This window comes from Trachemys scripta, chromosome 5, assembly GCF_013100865.1.
Source record: "Trachemys scripta elegans isolate TJP31775 chromosome 5, CAS_Tse_1.0, whole genome shotgun sequence".
Lineage (NCBI taxonomy): Eukaryota > Metazoa > Chordata > Testudines > Emydidae > Trachemys > Trachemys scripta.
Window position 1 is genome coordinate 12,430,639 of NC_048302.1, and position 17,973 is coordinate 12,448,611.

The following is a 17,973-nucleotide window of genomic DNA, read 5'->3' on the forward strand; positions in this document are numbered from 1 at the left end:
TTTAAAAACAGAACTAGAGTCTTATGTAACAATAAGCATATTTCAGCTCTGACTGTTGTAATCCTTGTCCTTCATGCCCACACTACTGTATTGCCATCCTACCATCTTGTGTCTAATATGGACTGTATGCTTCTGTGAGTCATCCATTTGTAGAGTGTTAGTGGTGCTGTACAGACCTATTTAAATTAACAATAGGCAATTAATTACCCAGTGTTACATCTTCACATTCAACAATGCTGACAAGGATTCCAATAATTAGCTTTTATATATGTATGCTCTGTTTGTGTATATAAAACAAGCATCTACAATAATTGATATTTTAGCAGGATGTTCTCATTTATGGAGGATTTTCCTGAGCGCACAAAAGAATGTCCTAGCTACCAGTCTATCATGGAATTACTGCTATAGGGCCAAATCCTGCTCTCGCTACTCATCTGAATAGTTCCACTTACTTCCATGGGACTGTTCAGATGAGTAAGAGCAGTAGGATTTGACCCACTGTTGTAATGCCCAGTTCCGCTCCCATGCTATTCAATGGGAATTTTGCCACAGACTTCAACGAAAGCAGGCCTAGGCCACTGAATGCAACTCAGATAATATTAACGTTTCAAAAAAATATCTATAAAGGACTCTTAGAAATAGCGCTTAGCGTGTCTGGGATATTTGTTTAGCTCTGTGTAACAAGTTTATCTAAAAAATATGCATTTTTAGCACCTGCAAAAGTATACCACATACCACAGGGAGACATTTATATTTTGCAATAAACAAGTTTCATTTTTACCTTTGTTCAAGCTGTTTAATAGTAGCAGCCATCTGATTTGTCTTCTCCTCCAAACGGCTGTTTAATTCACTCCTCTGTTTCACTCCCAGGTCTGAACTCTGGAAAGGAAAGTTACCTAATGTCTTCAATAAGCAGTGATAAATATGAAATAAACTACACTGGAAAATGAAATGGAATTGGTGATACTAAAACAGGTAAGAAGGAGTGATCCAAAGGGCAAAGATCGGAAGCGAAGATTAATAGTGGGGACAAGCATTTCCCCATGTCCTGGTAAGTGAGTGAGTAAATAAAGAATTTTATTTTAAATATAAAGTATCATATCTGAACCCATGGCATAGATTGATGTAGTATCAATACTACATCATCAATTGTGTGGCACAAGAGTGCCAGTTGCCTGAACTGTCAACTGTCTGGCAGCAAAATCTATTTATGGTTTTGAAATTAAGTTGAATACTTATTTCTCTGGGCATTAGCTGTCTGGTTTTGTCTGAGTAGTCTGTTCTAGTGGATTTCAGTGACCAGTGGAACTATATACATTAAAATAATAGATTTTACCAGACAGATGCTATCATGGTTTTGTTTTTATAAATATGTGGTGTTTACAGTGATACATGTTTACTGTTAGGTTTAGAACGGACTTCGCTTATGCTGCAGGCGGTCCTCTAGAAGCAGAGGTTATAAGGACTATGATTTTGAAACCCTGTCTCTGTCCATGGTAACCCGTACAAATGATTTCATTTTATCATTATAACCATAGCAAATGATACCTCGTGTGTTACAGTAGAGAACACAAAAGAAAACCTCATATAAGCTGTGACTGAGGACAGCCCAAGTCTAAATTGGCAAATGAAATTAGGAAGTAAAACCACAGGCTACGGATTCTGAAAATGTTACTGCGTCATCCTAGTTTCTACAGTTACTTAAAACTTGTGCTCCAGTCTAGAGAAAGGAGATTATACACTGTTGTACACAGTTATTTGCACTAATAAAAGTGAAATGCAGCAGAACGGGAGCTTGCTCACACACCATCTCCCATAAGTACTGGGAAAAGATCCATCTCCTTAGTTTCTAGCATGTTAAGACGGGAACAGAAGTGGAACTACTGACCAGCTATGCAAGCTGCTCCAAAAACAGTATCAGGTGATTGGGAGCATGCTGCTGAGACATCCTTACCCAAAAACTCTCAAAACAGCCATGTATTAGGGGAAAATTACTGTCTTACTTTCAACAGATAAGTGTTTAGAGATCATGGGATGCTTTTTCCTCACAAGTCCCTGCATCTGGTGAGCATTTTTTATTTTAAAAAGGTATGAGCCAGCCTTGTAGTGCTGGCAAACCACATGACTACATGAAGGATCCAAGAACAGACTCTGACTTTCTACAGACTCTGCTGCTTCTGGACCAAGTCACGTTCAGCTTTCCTCAGTTAGAAAGGTTAGCCTCAACGCAGGCTGAGGGTTGAAGGAATCAAATGGAATCCATAGTGAGATTAGGAGATGGGGAAGGATAGGGCAGGGAGGAAAAGAAAAGGTATACAAGTGACCCTCTTCTTCCCTCACGAATGACTTTCTGATAAGAAAAAAAAGTAGTCTAGTTGGTTCCTACATGCCATAGCTACAAAGGGACCATTTCATTTCATTGGCTTCCTTCCCTACCTGCAGCTTGAAGGAGAGTTCATGCTTTAGTGCCCTGAGATCATCTAGTTGCTGCCTGAGTGCCACTAGTGCATCCTGCTTCTCACAAACATCTTTTTCCAGCATCTTCATGGCCAGCTCCATCTCCTGTCTCATTCCAATCTGCACCTCTAGTTCTTTTTCTACATCCTGAAACACACACATTATGTTTTATAACAAGTCTTCTGACTAGAATACGACTGAACTAATGTGTGATAATCCACCCTGCCCTCCACCCCATCAACACATACTATTAATCATGTTGCACTACAAACATCTTATGGCCACTATAAATAGAATTTAGAAACTAAATAAAGGAAAACAGATGCCATAACAGCCAAGTATTATAGCTATATATATGGCTTCACTGGCAACCAATCAGAAAACTCTATTTGGGCCAAATTTATATTTTTAATTCGTGAAATGTTTGTAGACCTCTTATTTCACAAGAATACCCCTTTCAACCATTTTCCCCACCCTTATCCCATTGTGCTGTATAACAATAGTTGACAGGTGTCCATGTTGTAGGCTCAAATATATCATTTGAATTTCTTAAATACAAAAATAGAAGCTCAATGCATGTTTTGTGTGATGTTGAGCCAAATCTGGTAAGTATTCTGCTGTGAAGCAGGAAAATTACTTTTGGTAGATTGTTTTAAAACAAAATGAAGTTATTAGGCAAGGTTATTAACGGTTATTACGCAAGGTATTTTGGAATACTATCACCCTTACTTGCATCTTGGACCATAACACATACCCTTTGCAAAAGGTTAATTGTTAGACAATGAATGACTATATAAAACATAATACTTTACCGAATTCTGAGTTTAGACCAAGCTTACCAGCCGTAGCTGAGTCTCCTCCTTTAACTGTTTCCGTGCTTCGTTCAGTGCAAGTCCATCTGCAGTTCTGTCTTGCTTAGTTACCTAGAGTTAACAAAGAGAACAAATCAGATGGCAAACTATCAGAATCCTCATATTTGTTGATTTGCTTCTGCTGTTTTCAAACATTGATAGTCTTCATTGAGTTAATACAGAAGTAACATACTTGTGACATTACTATTTCCCTTCACCAACATGTGCTATTTAATGCAATTATGTATAATCAATCTAGCCATTTGCAGGATGTATATAATAGGATTTTAAGTATGAACAATTTATAAAATCTGATGAAGTGTCTTTATAATTTCAAAAAGTAGAAAGATTCTGCAATGGATACCAACATCTTTTATCTGGTTAAGTAAAATCTTTGAAACAGTTCTATGGAGTTCCCCTTGACTGTAGAACAAAAGATGGACTTGAGTAATGAGTGCGCCAATGGCACAAGTAAGTGTGATTCCCACTTTAAAAAAAAAAAAAGAAGAAGATTCATGACACACACACACACTGACCTTACGATTACTTTCCAAGAGGTAAGAACTTTCTTCTTTAACTCGTTCCATCTCTTCTTGCAGTGTTATAATCCTGTTGTTTGCAACTGCAAGCTGTAAACAAAACCAGAGAATTGTAACTTAGACGCTGATGTTTCACTTGGCTGAATGGACAGCTATTTACACTACTTGGATACCAATGTGCTCAGGCATTTTAGCTAAGGCAGTGATGGGTGCGATATGAGAATCTTAACAGAAGAAAGATCTTCACTGGCCTACTTGGGGCAGTGGTTCTTTGTCCTACTCCATGTTGGAATTCCTGGGAGAAAGACATCCATGACCAATAGATTACTTATTTTAATACAGAAGCAAACCAAAGTAACTTGGAAAAGCTTTCCCAGAGTGAATTACTTTGTAAATCATAACTTATGTAACCTCCTCCACTCAACAAAAGCTCAATGACATTGCAAGATATTGGTTGAGTGGTTTCATTATATGACAAAACTGGGAAAAAAGGATCCTGACAAGACCATGATTCTTTTGTACAGTTCATGCAAAATGCATTAATTGATATGACATGCAACACAATTAATTAGGTATGTGCCGCAAATAGTTTTGGTGGGCAGAGTTGTTACAATGTTAGTTATTACTTTAACCAATATGGAGACTCCACTGAGTGACCAGAAAATAAATTGTTTATCAACAAATACTTTGATAAGTACCGCAATTAATTTGGTAGGAGACATGAATAAGTTTGATTAGCACAGCATATGAATTTTGCAGGCTTTAAACAAAAGGCCATTTATTACAGTATAACTAAAAAGAGCAGTCAAGTATCAGGGGGTAGCCATGTTAGTCTGTATCTACAAAAACAACAAGGAGTCTGGTGGCACCTTAAAGACTAACCGATTTATTTGGGCATAAGCTTTCGTGAGTTAAAACCTCTTTAATCTCTCCTCATATGGGACCCGTTCCACACCCTTAATCATTTTAGTTGCCCTTTTCTGAACCTTTTCTAGTGCCAGTATATCTTTTTTGAGATGAGGAGACCACATCTGTACGCAGTATTCGAGATGAGGGCGTACCATCAATTTATATAAGGGCAATAATAAATTCTCAGTCTTATTCTCTATCCCCTTTTTAATGATTCCTAACATCCTGTTTGCTTTTTTGACCGCCTCTGCACACTGCGTGGACATTTTCAGAGAACTATCCACGATGACTCCAAGATCTTTTTCCTGACTTGTTGTAGCTAAATTAGCCCCCATCATATTGTATGTATAGTTGGGGTTATTTTTTCCGATGTGCATTACTTTACATTTATCCACATTAAATTTCATTTGCCATTATGTGAGATCTTTTTGAAGTTCTTCACAGTCTGCTTTGGACTTAACTATCTTTAGCAGTTTAGTATCATCTGCAAACTTTGCCACCTCACTGTTTACCCCTTTCTCCAGATCATTTATGAATTAGTTGAATAGGATCGGTCCGAGGACTGACCCTTGGGGAACACCACTAGTTACCCCTCTCCATTCTGAGAATTTACCATTAATTCCTACCCTTTGTTCCCTGTCTTTTAACCAGTTCTCAATCCATGAAAGGACCTTCCCTTTTATCCCATGGCAGCTTAATTTACATAAGAGCCTTTGGTGAGAGACCTTGTCAAAGGCTTTCTGGAAATCTAAGTACACTATGTCCACTGGATCCCCCTTGTCCACCTGTTTGTTGACCCCTTCAAAGAATTCTAATAGATTAGTAAGACACGATTTCCCTTTACAGAAACCATGTTGACTATTGCTCAACAGTTTATGTTTTTCTATGTGTCGGACAATTTTATTCTTAACTATTGTTTCGACTAATTTGCCCGGTACAGACATTAGACTTACCGGTCTGTAATTGCCGGGATCACCTCTAGAGCCCTTTTTAAATAGTGGCGTTACATTAGCTAACTTCCAGTCATTGGGTACAGAAGCCGATTTAAAGGACAGGTTACAAACCTTAGTTAACAGTTCCGCAACTTCACATTTGAGTTCTTTCAGAACTCTTGGGTGAATGCCATCTGGTCCCGGTGACTTGTTAATGTTAAGTTTATCAATTAATTCCAAAACCTCCTCTCGTGACACTTCAATTCGTGACAGTTCCTCAGATTTGTCACCTACAAAAGCCAGCTCAGGTTTGGGAATCTCCCTAACATCCTCAGCCATGAAGACTGAAGATTAGTATATAACAAAACTTTTCTTCCTTCCCCACGAGTAGATTCAGTCAGATCCACTAGTGAAATTGGATGCCAGAGGAGAGACTGCAAAACTTTTTACATTTGTAACAGGACCATCTGAATATGTATCTTTGGAACTGTTCACTAACCAGCTATATAAAGCTATCTGGAGTGAGCAAAACATGAAAATGTAAGGCCATTTCCGTCCTTTTCCAGAGATTATTTTCATTTGTATTATCATAACACCTAGAGATCCTAATTAATATCAGACCCCCTTTGTGCTAAGAGTCTACATCCAAAGAGCACCTAATCTAAACAGACAAAAGAGACAAGAATCCAAACTCATTATTCCCCATTTTACATGGGAAACTGAGGCAAAGAGATTAACTGACTTGTCCAAAGTCATACAGGAGGCCTGTAGAAGAACAGGGAAGATTAGAATGCATTTCTGGCTTTAAGGTGAACTACAAAGCAAAAATGGAAAAGGAAAAAAAAAGTTATACCTAGATTTGTGTATTGACTGACCTAAGTGACCAGTCTGTGGGGGTTTTCTGCAGAGTGACATTTTTATTTATATTCAGCAAATTTTGAGCAGATACAGGAAAAAGTCATCTTTACATTTCAACGTACACTATGACAACACCAAGTAAGAGCTGATACAGAAGCAGATATTTACCAAAGAAATACATTTTAAAACAAACATCCTCTGAACATTTCTTCAAAAATTCCTAGTTTATTGAAGATATTCATAGATTCACAGGTTCCAAGGTCAGAATGGACCATTGAGAGCACCTAGTCTAACCTCCTGTATAACACAGGCCATAGAACTTCCCCCAAATAATTCCTGTTTGAACAAGATCCAATCTTGATAAATTGATCCAGTGATTAAATTACCCTCACCTTTAAAAATGTATACCTTATTTCCAGTCTGAATGGGTCTAGTTTTGACTTCCAACCGCTGGATCTTATCAAACCTTTATGTTTGTTAGACTGAAGAGCCCATCATCCACAATTTGTACTTTACCTAGGTACTGACAGACTGATCAAGTCACTCCTTAACCTTCTCTTCATTAAGCTAAATATGGTGATAGATTCAGGAACTCAAGTCTAAGTCATGTTTTCTAATCCTTTAATCATTCTTGTGGCTCCTTCTTTGAACTCTCACTCATTGAACAACTTTCTTCTTCAACTGTGAATACCAGTACTGGACGTTTTATTCCAGCAGCAGTCGCACCAGTGCAAATACAGAGGAGTAAAACAGCCTCTCTACTCCTACTTGAGATTCCCCTGTTTACACATGCAAGGATCATATTAGCCCTTTTGGCCACAGTGTCACACTGGCAGCTCATGTTCATCTGATTATCCACTATGACCTTCACATCTTGTTCAGAGTCCTCTGTCCCGTAAGCATGATCTACGTTCTTTGTTCGTAGATATATACTTTTGTACTTGACCACATTAAAATGCACTGTTTGCTTGTGCCCAGCTTACCAAGTGATTCAGATCACTCTTTATCAGTGACCTGTCCTCTTCATTATCTACTACTCCCCCAATTTTTGGGTCATCTGCAAACATTATCAGAGATGATTTTATGATTTATTTTCCAGGTCATTAAAAAAATAAATAAAGGGTAAATAATGAAAGGCCTACAACTGATCCACGTGAGACTCCACTAGAAACACACCTGCTTGATGATTCTCCATTTACAATTACATTTTGAGACCTCTCAGTCAGCTTTTAATCCATTTAATGTGTACCATGATAATTTTGTATCATTCTGTTTTGTTTTTTAATCAAAATGTTGTGTGGTGGCAAGCCAAAATGTCTCATATGATGCATTCTGGGACACATTCTGATGCCTTCCAATAAGCAGAAAGTATCAATAAGATTTCAGAGACGAGAAAATGATTTTTTTAAATAGTTAATTTTAAAAAGCATTCTTTTGCGGAGGGTCCTTCATGCCCAGTTAGTGGCAACAAACAACACAACCCTGTGCTTAATTCAGTTTTCATTTCAGCTTTCCAGTTCACCTTTAACAGACATCAATCATTACAACTTAATTCAGGAATCAGGTATCACTTCTGCCTTAATTCAGAATTTCACAGAGCAATGAAGATGCACCCCTTTTCTGTTACACCTACCTCCTCAGTAAGTTTAGTGTTGGATTTTTCTAAAGCATCCACCTTTGCCTGCAGATTGTTTACAGTGGCACTGTCAAATTGAAGAGAAAAAGCTACTGGTTACTTGAAAAATAAATATAACAACCACTCTATGTCTCTTAGATCATACCATAAGAGAAAAGAACTTGTTACCTTAAGTGTCTATTGAGTTCTTCTACATAATTTTTCTGGTCCAGAATAGCAGTTATCTGACCATCTCTGAAAAATAGACACAGTGAATAGTCAGTGCTTCCTGATATACAGCTCTCTCCCAACCTACAAGCAATAATTGTCTCATGGGACTATAGGAATGGCTAAAGCACAGGCTACGACCAGCTCATCTTTAATCCTCCAGATACTGGTTAGTTCTGTGGTGTTTCCTGAGGTCTCTAGGGGGCAATTGTTCTTTACAGAAAGGAAGGCCTGTTACCATTGGGAAGGAAGGCCAGGACTACCAGGCAGAGCTAGAGCTACCTCATCCAACCTTCCCTACCAAGAATGTCCCCTCCATCTTGACCTGTTTCGGTTGTCGCTGAAGTGGGGGGGGATTCCTAGCATGGAGCCTAAAGTGGTTCCCTGAGGAAGTGGGCTGTCTAGGGGCCAAAAGAAGACTATAGAGTGGGATCATTCAGCAGATGAAGGGGAAGAGGAAAGGAGAGAGAGAAAAAATTTCTCTTTGCTCCCTTCTCTCAACTTCAGATTCTAAGGTCAAGGATATTCATCTTTAAAGTTCTCAGAGTAGACAGGTCAGTGCAGACAACATTGCTATCTAAGAACTATCTGTACCTGAGAAGAAGGCTATTTGAATTGTGATGGAGTCTACTGGACTGAGTGTGAATTCCTCCATGTGACACATACGCATATTGAAAGATGAGAGCAGTTGTAATCTGTGCCTTTATATAAATTAGTTACAGCCCTTGGACTTTGGACAAGTTGTCAGTACAACATTTAGCAGGACAAAGTTTGTATAATTTGCACAGAATGCCCAATCAATCAAGGAAGACATTTTGATTAGCAAGAGAAAATTCAAATAAACAAGTACCAGTATTGTTCTGCGTACTGCCTTCAAGCTTAACAAAACAAAGCCATACCCCTACGATCCACTCAACAAAACCTGAAACCAGACTTTGTTTCATGCATTTCCAGCATGAAAAGTTAAATGAAAACAAATTAATTTTCAAAAATGACAAATACAAGAGGAAAGTGTAAACTACTTCACTCGGAAGACTCAAGGTAACACCAAATGAATGGAAAATGATAGAACTTCTGATCAATGAAGAAGAGGATTTAATGGATTTCAGAAGTACAGCAAGTCATATTTATATGTATTATATATTCCTGTATTTTTCCATCTCCTGTTCCTATACAGTGTTATACATCTACTTGCATATATGCAGGTACAAGAACTCAAACTAATCCGATAAGTACATTCTGGTTCATTTACACAATGGGGGATTTATTTCTTATACATCCCCCTATGATGATAGAGACTGAAGACTCTTCTACTGGTCATCTAATTGTTTGGAAAAAGAAAATCCCAAACCACGCAGCTCTTAAACTGAAAGAGCTCTAGAAAATGGCCTACCACAAGTTTGATTGCTGTGCCTTTTCGCTTTGTAAAATGCTCTCTGATTTAATTGTTGGTTAAGTCAATAAAAGCAACCCCTCTTCCCTGAGATTTTGGATACTTTCCTGTTCTTTCCTTTGTTTGCTTTCTGAATTCCATCCCAGAACTATAATTAGAACAAAAATGGAATTCAGCATGACTGCAGTGTTTTAATTAAAACTATAGGATTATGGGGCAACTTGTACTACTACTCAAAAGCCAAATAACCCCCTTCTCCTCTCCCTCCCCAAAAAAGGACACGTTTCCCTTTGTACTTACCCTTCATTGCCCTTACTGCTGTTCGTGTCCTTCAAGTACATTGAAAAATCAATAACTCCAACCTACAAAGGAAGATTTTAGTATTTTACATATGGCTGTATAACTCTTCCTAAATATTACTCTTTTTACCTACACAATTTCAGTGTCACTGGTGTGTTTGTAAATCATAAGAAATGCATTGATCTTATAATCTAGGATAAATCCATTATACCAACCATCTACCCAGAACTGATAAAAACAAGGATGAGCTCAAGTAGAAGGTCAAGTTGCTACCCTTTGCAATGTAAGTGGAGTATTGGAAGGAGGGAACGACAGCAGATCTTGATCAACACACTCCTATACACACCAGCTACATAAGCTGAATCAGACATGCTTGTTAACTTACTTCCCTTTTGTTATCAGCTATAAACGATTTCCTGACACACGCTTTTCGAAAAACTAATACTCCTGACCCCGGTCAGAGCAGCATTCCCCCCTTCTTTTCAGTTCTCTTCTCCAGCTTCATTTCTCAGTTTTCACTTCCTCCTCCTTTGCCATGCAGTAAGTTTCACTCTGCTGTTTGTGGCCTGTATGCAGATCACAATGAGGAGCAGCAGCAAAGAGAAACAGAAGGGATGGTCTCTCAGGCTGGTCATTTAAAAAAATAAATTAAAGGGAATAGAGGCAGTGGAACTCTGCACAGTAGGTAGCCGTGGAAAGTGTTCTGTCAGCACTTCTATGTAAAAAAAGATGTTACATCTAAATGTAGAAACCAAGTACAAAAGGTTCACCTCCGGTGGCAAATATTAAATAGGAGGAAGGTAGAAAAAAACAACAGAAAATGAGACACACACACTTTTTATCCTGCAAAACCCAGTGTCACTGTTTGGAACTAATACAATCCCAGAAGCAAATACTTACAGTATTCCCTTTGTTTAACTAATTGGTATAATCTAAAACTATACAATCAAAAACCAGCATAATTTTAGTGAGTGCAATTCATCCCAGAAATACTTATAACAGCTAGGTATTATGATTATTAATATCCAATACCTGTGAATCCAAGTCTTCTCCTTTCATGCAGAAGTTTGCATCAATGACATTCAACCCTACTAGGAGGCCAGCAATTATGTGACCTTCCTCTTCCATTATGAGAGCATTAGGCTCGTAAAATTCACTGCAAGATGCACCAAAAGAGACAGTAAGTGTTACATGACTAAAACCTTTAAAAAACAAGTTGGAGTTTGAAGAGACACTTACAGATAAATTGGCATGAGCTCTATTACCCACTACACTCCTGCCCTGTGATCTTCTAAGACAACAATAAAGTGTTAACACCCTCCCCTCGTACCTGATTAGATGGCCGGCAGCTAGTGGACAGTCTATACATCAGCTGTACATGGCTCTATCAACATACTGCTGCTCTGACCTGAGAGAGATCTAGAAAGGATCTAGACCTCTCAACTTGCTAAGCCATGAATGTGAGACAAAGGCCCAACACAAGGGAGGCTTGATAGCTCTGTAGGCATATCCTGCACATGGTAAGTTACTGCAGACAGGTCTCGGGTTTCCAGCTTTGACTGATGTAATATATCACTCATTTATTTTTCAAATTAAAAGCAAAAAAGAGTCATGAATGCTAAGCTAATATTAAACGTTTAAAAAGTTGCATATCCTAATTTTTCTCTGTTATAAACCTCCCCTCTGACAATAGACCACCCTACATTTTCCTAGTGGTAATTTCAAGCTTCTCCACCCCCACTCAAGATAACTGAAGGAATTAAAAAATGAATATTCATAAAGCCAAAAATACTAAAACCTCAAAGAAAAATAGGCATTCAATTACGCAATACTACTTAGCACTTTTCATCCATAGATCTCAAAGCACTTTACAGAGTATCATTATTGCTGTGATGGGGTGACCACATAGGCCTAATAGCGCCACAGCCTGTACCTGGAGGAAGAGCCAGGGAGCAGGGATCGATTGTCAACAAGCTCAGCTGGGAAGGAAGAGGCAGGGCCTACAAAACCAGGAAGCTGGCAACAGATGGGGCTGGGCAGCTGGGAAAGGGCAGTCACTCCCTGGGAAGAGGGAGGAGTGTTTGGAGGCTGCAGAGGTCTATAGCCAGCATTGCTCCCTGAGAGGAGGGAGTGTGAAACTGGCAGACCCTGGGAGAAGGAAGGGTGAGCCACAGGAGTAGGAAGCAGCCCAGGGAATACGCAGCAAGGTTGGGGACTGAGCAGATTTTGGCTGCGTGTTGTCGGGTTCCCTGGCTGGAAGCCGGAGTAGAGGGTGGGCCTGGGCTGTCCTACCCGCTGCTGGGGAAGTGGCACTAGAGAGGCAGTGAATGGGAAGACTGCCTGGGTCACTGTGGGAGTGACAGAGAATTGCAGGACTGTTCCCCAGAAAGCGGGGGGGAGAAGAGGAACGCTGAGTGACCTAGATGGAGGACTGAGTCAAGAAGAGGACAACACTGAGGTTCCTGGAGAGAGAGAGAGGAGCTGCAGACCAGAGATGGATGGAGCGATGGCGTGCAAACCACAGAAGGGGCATCGACCTCGAGAGCTAATCCCCAGAGGGACCAGGAGGTAGTGCCAGACGAGCAGTGAGTGGCGCACTCTGTGACAATTTCCACTTTATGGATGGGGAAATGGAGGTACAGAGAAGTGATGTGACTTGCCAAAAGCCCTGTGCCCTATCCACTGAACAACACTGCCTCCCCACTGTACAGATCCCTTACTCCGGTTACCTGTGTTACAGCACCTCTTTATAATAAATGAAATGTTTGGATCTTTTGCATGCTGTTATTACAACACTGGAAGAAAATGGCTTTTGCATCGCAAGCAGAAAGCTGAACAGTTCCCCATCCCTCAAAACAAGCTGTCCCAAACCAGAAGTACAAGTATAGCTGTTACTCCAGTGTTGCAGAGTAATAAAAATGCATTATAAAATGTCCTTGAGTGGACCTACAACACTTGAGGACAGAGAATGAAACGAAACTCTCAGATTCAAGAGAGAGAGAATTGCTCACCTGAGAAGATCCTTTCTGTTAATCAAAGCTTTCATGTATTCTGAAAGCTTCTTCTGCATTAAGGCCAGGCGAAGCCAGGCTCTTCCTCTACCCGCAGGCGTCCTACCAAAGCCCAGAAACAAAACAAAGAAATTACTCACATATTATAAACATATATATTCACACAAAGCTTGGATGTCTTACTCTGCTTGAAATCTCTGCAATCTACACATTATCTCAAAGTTGCAGCTTTCAGCAATTACTGTAGGTGGAAATTTAGGTATGAAACTGCAAGTGCCGACATACAGTGTTTATCCATGCAATCATTTGTCTTTTTCTTCTATTTCCCATCTTCCCTTTTTACTCCTCTTGGATGCGGTTTCTGCAGAGAGCTAGCAATACTTATCTAGACACAGATTATCGGAAACGTTCAGAGAAATCAAGTAATGGGGCATGGCTATAGAAATGGGTCAAACGCAATTGTTATACTAGGCAAGATAATAGAACAATTCAGCCACACTCATTCTGGACTATAATACAGTGTGGGTGCCCAAATCTCTCTCAGGTAACCAATCCTCAGCCTGTTGAAGAGCTAAACAGGGGAGTTGGATTACTGATTAAATATGGTTTTCTCAATGCTAGATGAAGTTCTGAACGTATCACACAAGAATGTTTTATGGTTCGGAGAGTTAATCTTTCACACTTTCCTCCTTCCCCCATTTTGGCCAGCAAGTGGAACATACACGGTTTTGGAAACGTAGAAACTGACATGCTGGATCAGAGCAATGGCTCACCTAGTCTGATATGCTGTAGAGTAGCCAGTGGCCAATGCTTCAAAGGAAGGTGTAAATCCCACATATAATGAGTAGCATGATTAGAGGGAAATTATTTTTCACTTCCCAGCACTGAGATCTTGGCTACACTGGCGCTGTACAGCGCTGCACCTTGCTGAGCTCAGGGGTGTGAAAACGCCCCCCCCCCCCCCCCCAGCGCAGCAAGTACAGCGCTGTAAAGCGCCAGTGTAATCAGAGCCTGCAGCGCTGCAAGCTATTCCCCTCGGAGAGGTGGAGTACATACAGCGCTGCGAGAGCTCTCTCACAGCGCTGGCGGCGCGACTACACTTGCGCTTCACAGCGCTGCCGCGGCAGCACTGTGAAGTCCGGAGTGTAGCCAAGGCCTTAGTCAGCTGGCTTGTATCATGAAGCATGTGGAAGACTTCATTTTCTTATTCCAGCTAGTGCAACCCAAGATATTTTTGTTATCCTTGTATGTTTTCTTTTTTAATGCTACAATGCTCTGGGCCTTTGTAACATTTTGTGCCATCAGTTTACATGTGTACAAAGGTTAGAGTTTTTTGGTTAATCTGTTTTAATTTTGTCGCCTTTTAATTTTATTGTTTATCCCCTTGTTCTTTTATAAAAGGAAAGGGTAAATAATGCACCCTGATCCTACAAGCTATACCATGCAGGCAGACTCCGTATAGAACTCCAGTGAAATCAGGGGGCATGAGGCTCTATCCACATGGAACAACTTTCAGGATTAGAGCCTCAGTTATGGATACAGGAGATACTTTATATGATTTGTTATTTTATGTACCTGTGTCACGTTGCCTATTCATCTCCTCTCTGAACTAAGCGGTCTTAATACTTAGTTCCTCCACATGGGGCAGTTTTCCTACGCCTCTATTTATTTTTGTTGCACTTCTGTAGTTATTTTCTATTTCTGCTATATTCTTTTTCAAAAGGGGAAGCAAAACTGAACACAGTATCTCAGGTTGCTATGTAATATAAAGGTACTTTATTTCCAGAACTATTCTGTCTCCCTCATGCAATCTAACATCTTGTTTGCCTTTTGGGTCACTACCAAGTCTTCCTTTTATTTAAAATAAAAGAAAAGGATTTTAACAAAAAGTCAATCAAGCTCTCTCCCCAGTGTTCCAAGGTATCACAGAAAATTCCTATCTAATGTTCTCCCTCTTTTTTCAATCCCCCCCTCTTTAATGCCACTTTTCTTGAGCTAGAGTGAAAGAGATTCAATAAGGCCTGTTTTTGGTCCCTCCACATATCATCATTCATTTATTGCCAGTACTAAGCGTGCAGTTGTTCAGGAAGCCCCCTTGCTCTTTTATAAAGAGAAAACATCCTCTCCAACACTAATTCCTTTGCTTGTTTTGGTTAGAAGCTGCAGATAAAGACCTATTAATTGCTTTCACTTTTATCTCTTAGTTACAATTAAACCCTACAGCATTGAGTCAATTTTGGATTGTATTATCAGAGACACAGCATGCAAGTCACGGAGGTGACAGTACTGCTTTACTCAGCGCTGGTTAGGCCTCAGCTGGAGTACGATGTCCAATTCTGGTCACCAACGTATAGAAAAGATTCAGAGGCGAGTGACAAAGATGAAGATGATCAAAGGAATGGAATGGAAGCCATATGAGCAAACGCTGAAAGAACTGGGTATGTTTCATTTGGAGGTTTTCAAAAGGAGGCTGGAGCCATCTGTCTTGGATGGTTTAGACACAACAAATCCTGCATCTTGGCAGGGGGTTAGACTAGATAATCCTTGCGGTCCCTTCTAACCCGATGGTTCTATGATTCTGCCTGGAAAGCAACAGATCAGGGGACAGGCCCACACGGCAATAAAACACCTGCGGCTGGCCAGTGTCGGCTGACTCAGGCTCGCAGGGCTCAGGCTGTGGGGCTGTAAAGTTGCAGTGTTGATGTTCGGGGTCTGGCTGGAGCCCAGGCCCTGAGACCCTCCCAGCTTTCAGGGTCCTGGAATCCAGGCCTCAGCCTGAACATCTACACTGCAAATTTTATTGCCCCACAGCCTGAGCCCTGTGGGCCAGAGCCAGCTGACATGGGCCAGCCACGAGCGTTTTACTGAAGAAGTGTAGACATACCCAGGATTTCACTTACTTAAGCCCCGGCAGATCTTTAACACTTGCTGTGATCTCTCCAGCTTCAGGAACAAGCTTCTCTACCAGCTCCAGAGCTCCCCAAAACGACTTATTTTGTCCCAGAAAAGTCTTCTTGGCTAGAACAAGAAGATATAAATAGACCATTAGTTTCTCTTGCATCTGTACTGTCTTAAATACATTCTCAAATTTGTTCAAAGTGGAACTAAAAGCAGAAGTGAGACTGACCCAGGGTGTCTGGCCCAGTAAATGAAGCAGGACCAGCTCTCCTATGCTAGCGCAGGGGCTGCATTTGGCAAATTAAGGAGGGCAAGGTGACACCCCGGGGCTGTAAGGTCAGGGAAAGCCCTGGTGAGAGGGTCTCTCAGGAAAGCTGCAGAGAGCAGAAAGCTTTCTGAAGGCCCTCCCTGGGAAGAGACGTATGTTTGGGATCTGGGAGAAGGCTGAAGGTGGGAGAGCAACAAGAGGGGTTTGCTGGCTGGTGTCCTCAAGCCAGAGAGCCAGCACTGGAAGAGGCTGAAGGCAGGAGCAAGAAGCAGAGGGAGTTTCCTGCTGGCTCTAAGCTGGAGAAGGCTGATAGCAGGGTTGCACATCAGCTGGAAGGGCTGTGCAGCTTATCCACTGACACCTCCAGGACCAGAGACCTGGACCCAGAGGAGCCATGACAGGGCCGGGGGAGTAAGAGATGTTCCCAGCACAGAGACTGTGAGGGTTCCCACCAGGAAGAGCAGGGCTGCACACCAGCTGGAAGGGCTGTGCTGGAGAGCCGAGGCTTGGGGAAGGACGCTGGAGCTGTATATTAAATGTACCATCTGGACTATGCTGGGGAAATCTGGGCGATGGTTGTGGGACCTTGGTTATGATTTATGTTCATGGAACTTTTGTAATAAATGAACCCCACAAGGACTATCTTTATACTTCGGAGGACTCCGTAGACTATTTCTGGGGACTGTGGGGGGTGAGGGGAAGAAACTGAGGCAGATGTGCCAGTCATGCCACAATCTGCTACAGGAGGGTGCTCCAGTCCAGACCTCTAGAAAGTTCTGGTTTCAGAATTATTACTGACAATGCTCTCCTGCAATTTATATTTAACTTCCTGTAAACAGCTGGGTTCAGGGATAGATTCAGAACCAGAAAATTATACTTACTACTTGCCCAGTGTGTGACTGATTGCTTTTTATGTCTTCACGCATAGAAGATATTGCTATCAGTATGTGTAAGGACACTGCACTTGCTCAGGGCTTGAAACAGACACTTCCTAAGCAAAGGCAGATACCAAATATGGTACTTAGGGGCCCACCTGCGAGAGCCAGAACAACATATAGGTGAGCACCCTAGCCTCTTCACCAATTGCAGCTGCTGGGCTAGAAATTCTATCAGGATGCTGTCATGGGCCTCTCTTCTGGGTGTGGGGTGGCATCATCTGTCAGATCAGCTTCATGCTAGTAAGTAACAACTCCATCCCTTCTCGCTACTGGAAGCTTTGTCTCTTTACTCTCCTGTTCAGCCTCCAACACTCCTTCACAAGGGTAGGGTCTTCACTATTCTACCCCTCCCATAGCCTCTCCCCAACACCTGCCTCCACCCTTGCGCATAGCTTTCTCAAGCAGCAACAGCATGAAATTAATTTGGTTGACAATTTCACAACTATTCATAGGATTCTGAACAGCAGCAGTGCAACTGATCCAAAATTTGTTAATGCCAAAGCTATGGACAGCACTCGATTCAAGGAAGCCATCTTTTTGCAAAGTTGGGTACACAACACTTATTGTTTGGATGGTTATTTTCAAAACCTAACTAGTTTGTTTCTGTTTCTAACTTGAAAGCAGAAGTTAATAGCGTAGACATCCACACTCATGATGGAAACTTTTTCTCTCACTACTGATGGGACAAGTTAATTTTTCTAAACCTGCATTGTCGCCCCACTTTGTAATACTGATGTTCTTTTTCTGTTATAAAAAAGGAAAACTAATCCCCCAAG

At 41.0% G+C, this 17,973-nt stretch overlaps 1 protein-coding gene across 5 annotated transcripts in view; it reads right to left on the reverse strand.

Annotated features, from left to right (window-relative positions):
- The window catches only part of RUFY3 (RUN and FYVE domain containing 3), an 83,811-nt gene that overhangs the window by 19,704 nt on the left and 46,134 nt on the right, over positions 1 to 17,973 (reverse strand). For all 5 annotated transcript variants that reach the window (XR_004645903.1, XM_034772138.1, XM_034772139.1 and 2 more), the window contains exons 3-12: positions 15,994 to 16,111; positions 13,094 to 13,195; positions 11,115 to 11,238; positions 10,083 to 10,144; positions 8,351 to 8,416; positions 8,180 to 8,249; positions 3,845 to 3,937; positions 3,297 to 3,380; positions 2,437 to 2,604; positions 782 to 879 (exon numbers count right to left, since the gene is read on the reverse strand). Coding sequence is in view for 4 of the 5 variants with exons in the window: in XM_034772138.1 (XP_034628029.1) it covers positions 782 to 879; positions 2,437 to 2,604; positions 3,297 to 3,380; positions 3,845 to 3,937; positions 8,180 to 8,249; positions 8,351 to 8,416; positions 10,083 to 10,144; positions 11,115 to 11,238; positions 13,094 to 13,195; positions 15,994 to 16,111 (985 nt within the window). In the remaining variant the exon portion in view is untranslated. The remainder of the gene's footprint in view (positions 1 to 781; positions 880 to 2,436; positions 2,605 to 3,296; positions 3,381 to 3,844; positions 3,938 to 8,179; positions 8,250 to 8,350; positions 8,417 to 10,082; positions 10,145 to 11,114; positions 11,239 to 13,093; positions 13,196 to 15,993; positions 16,112 to 17,973) is intronic.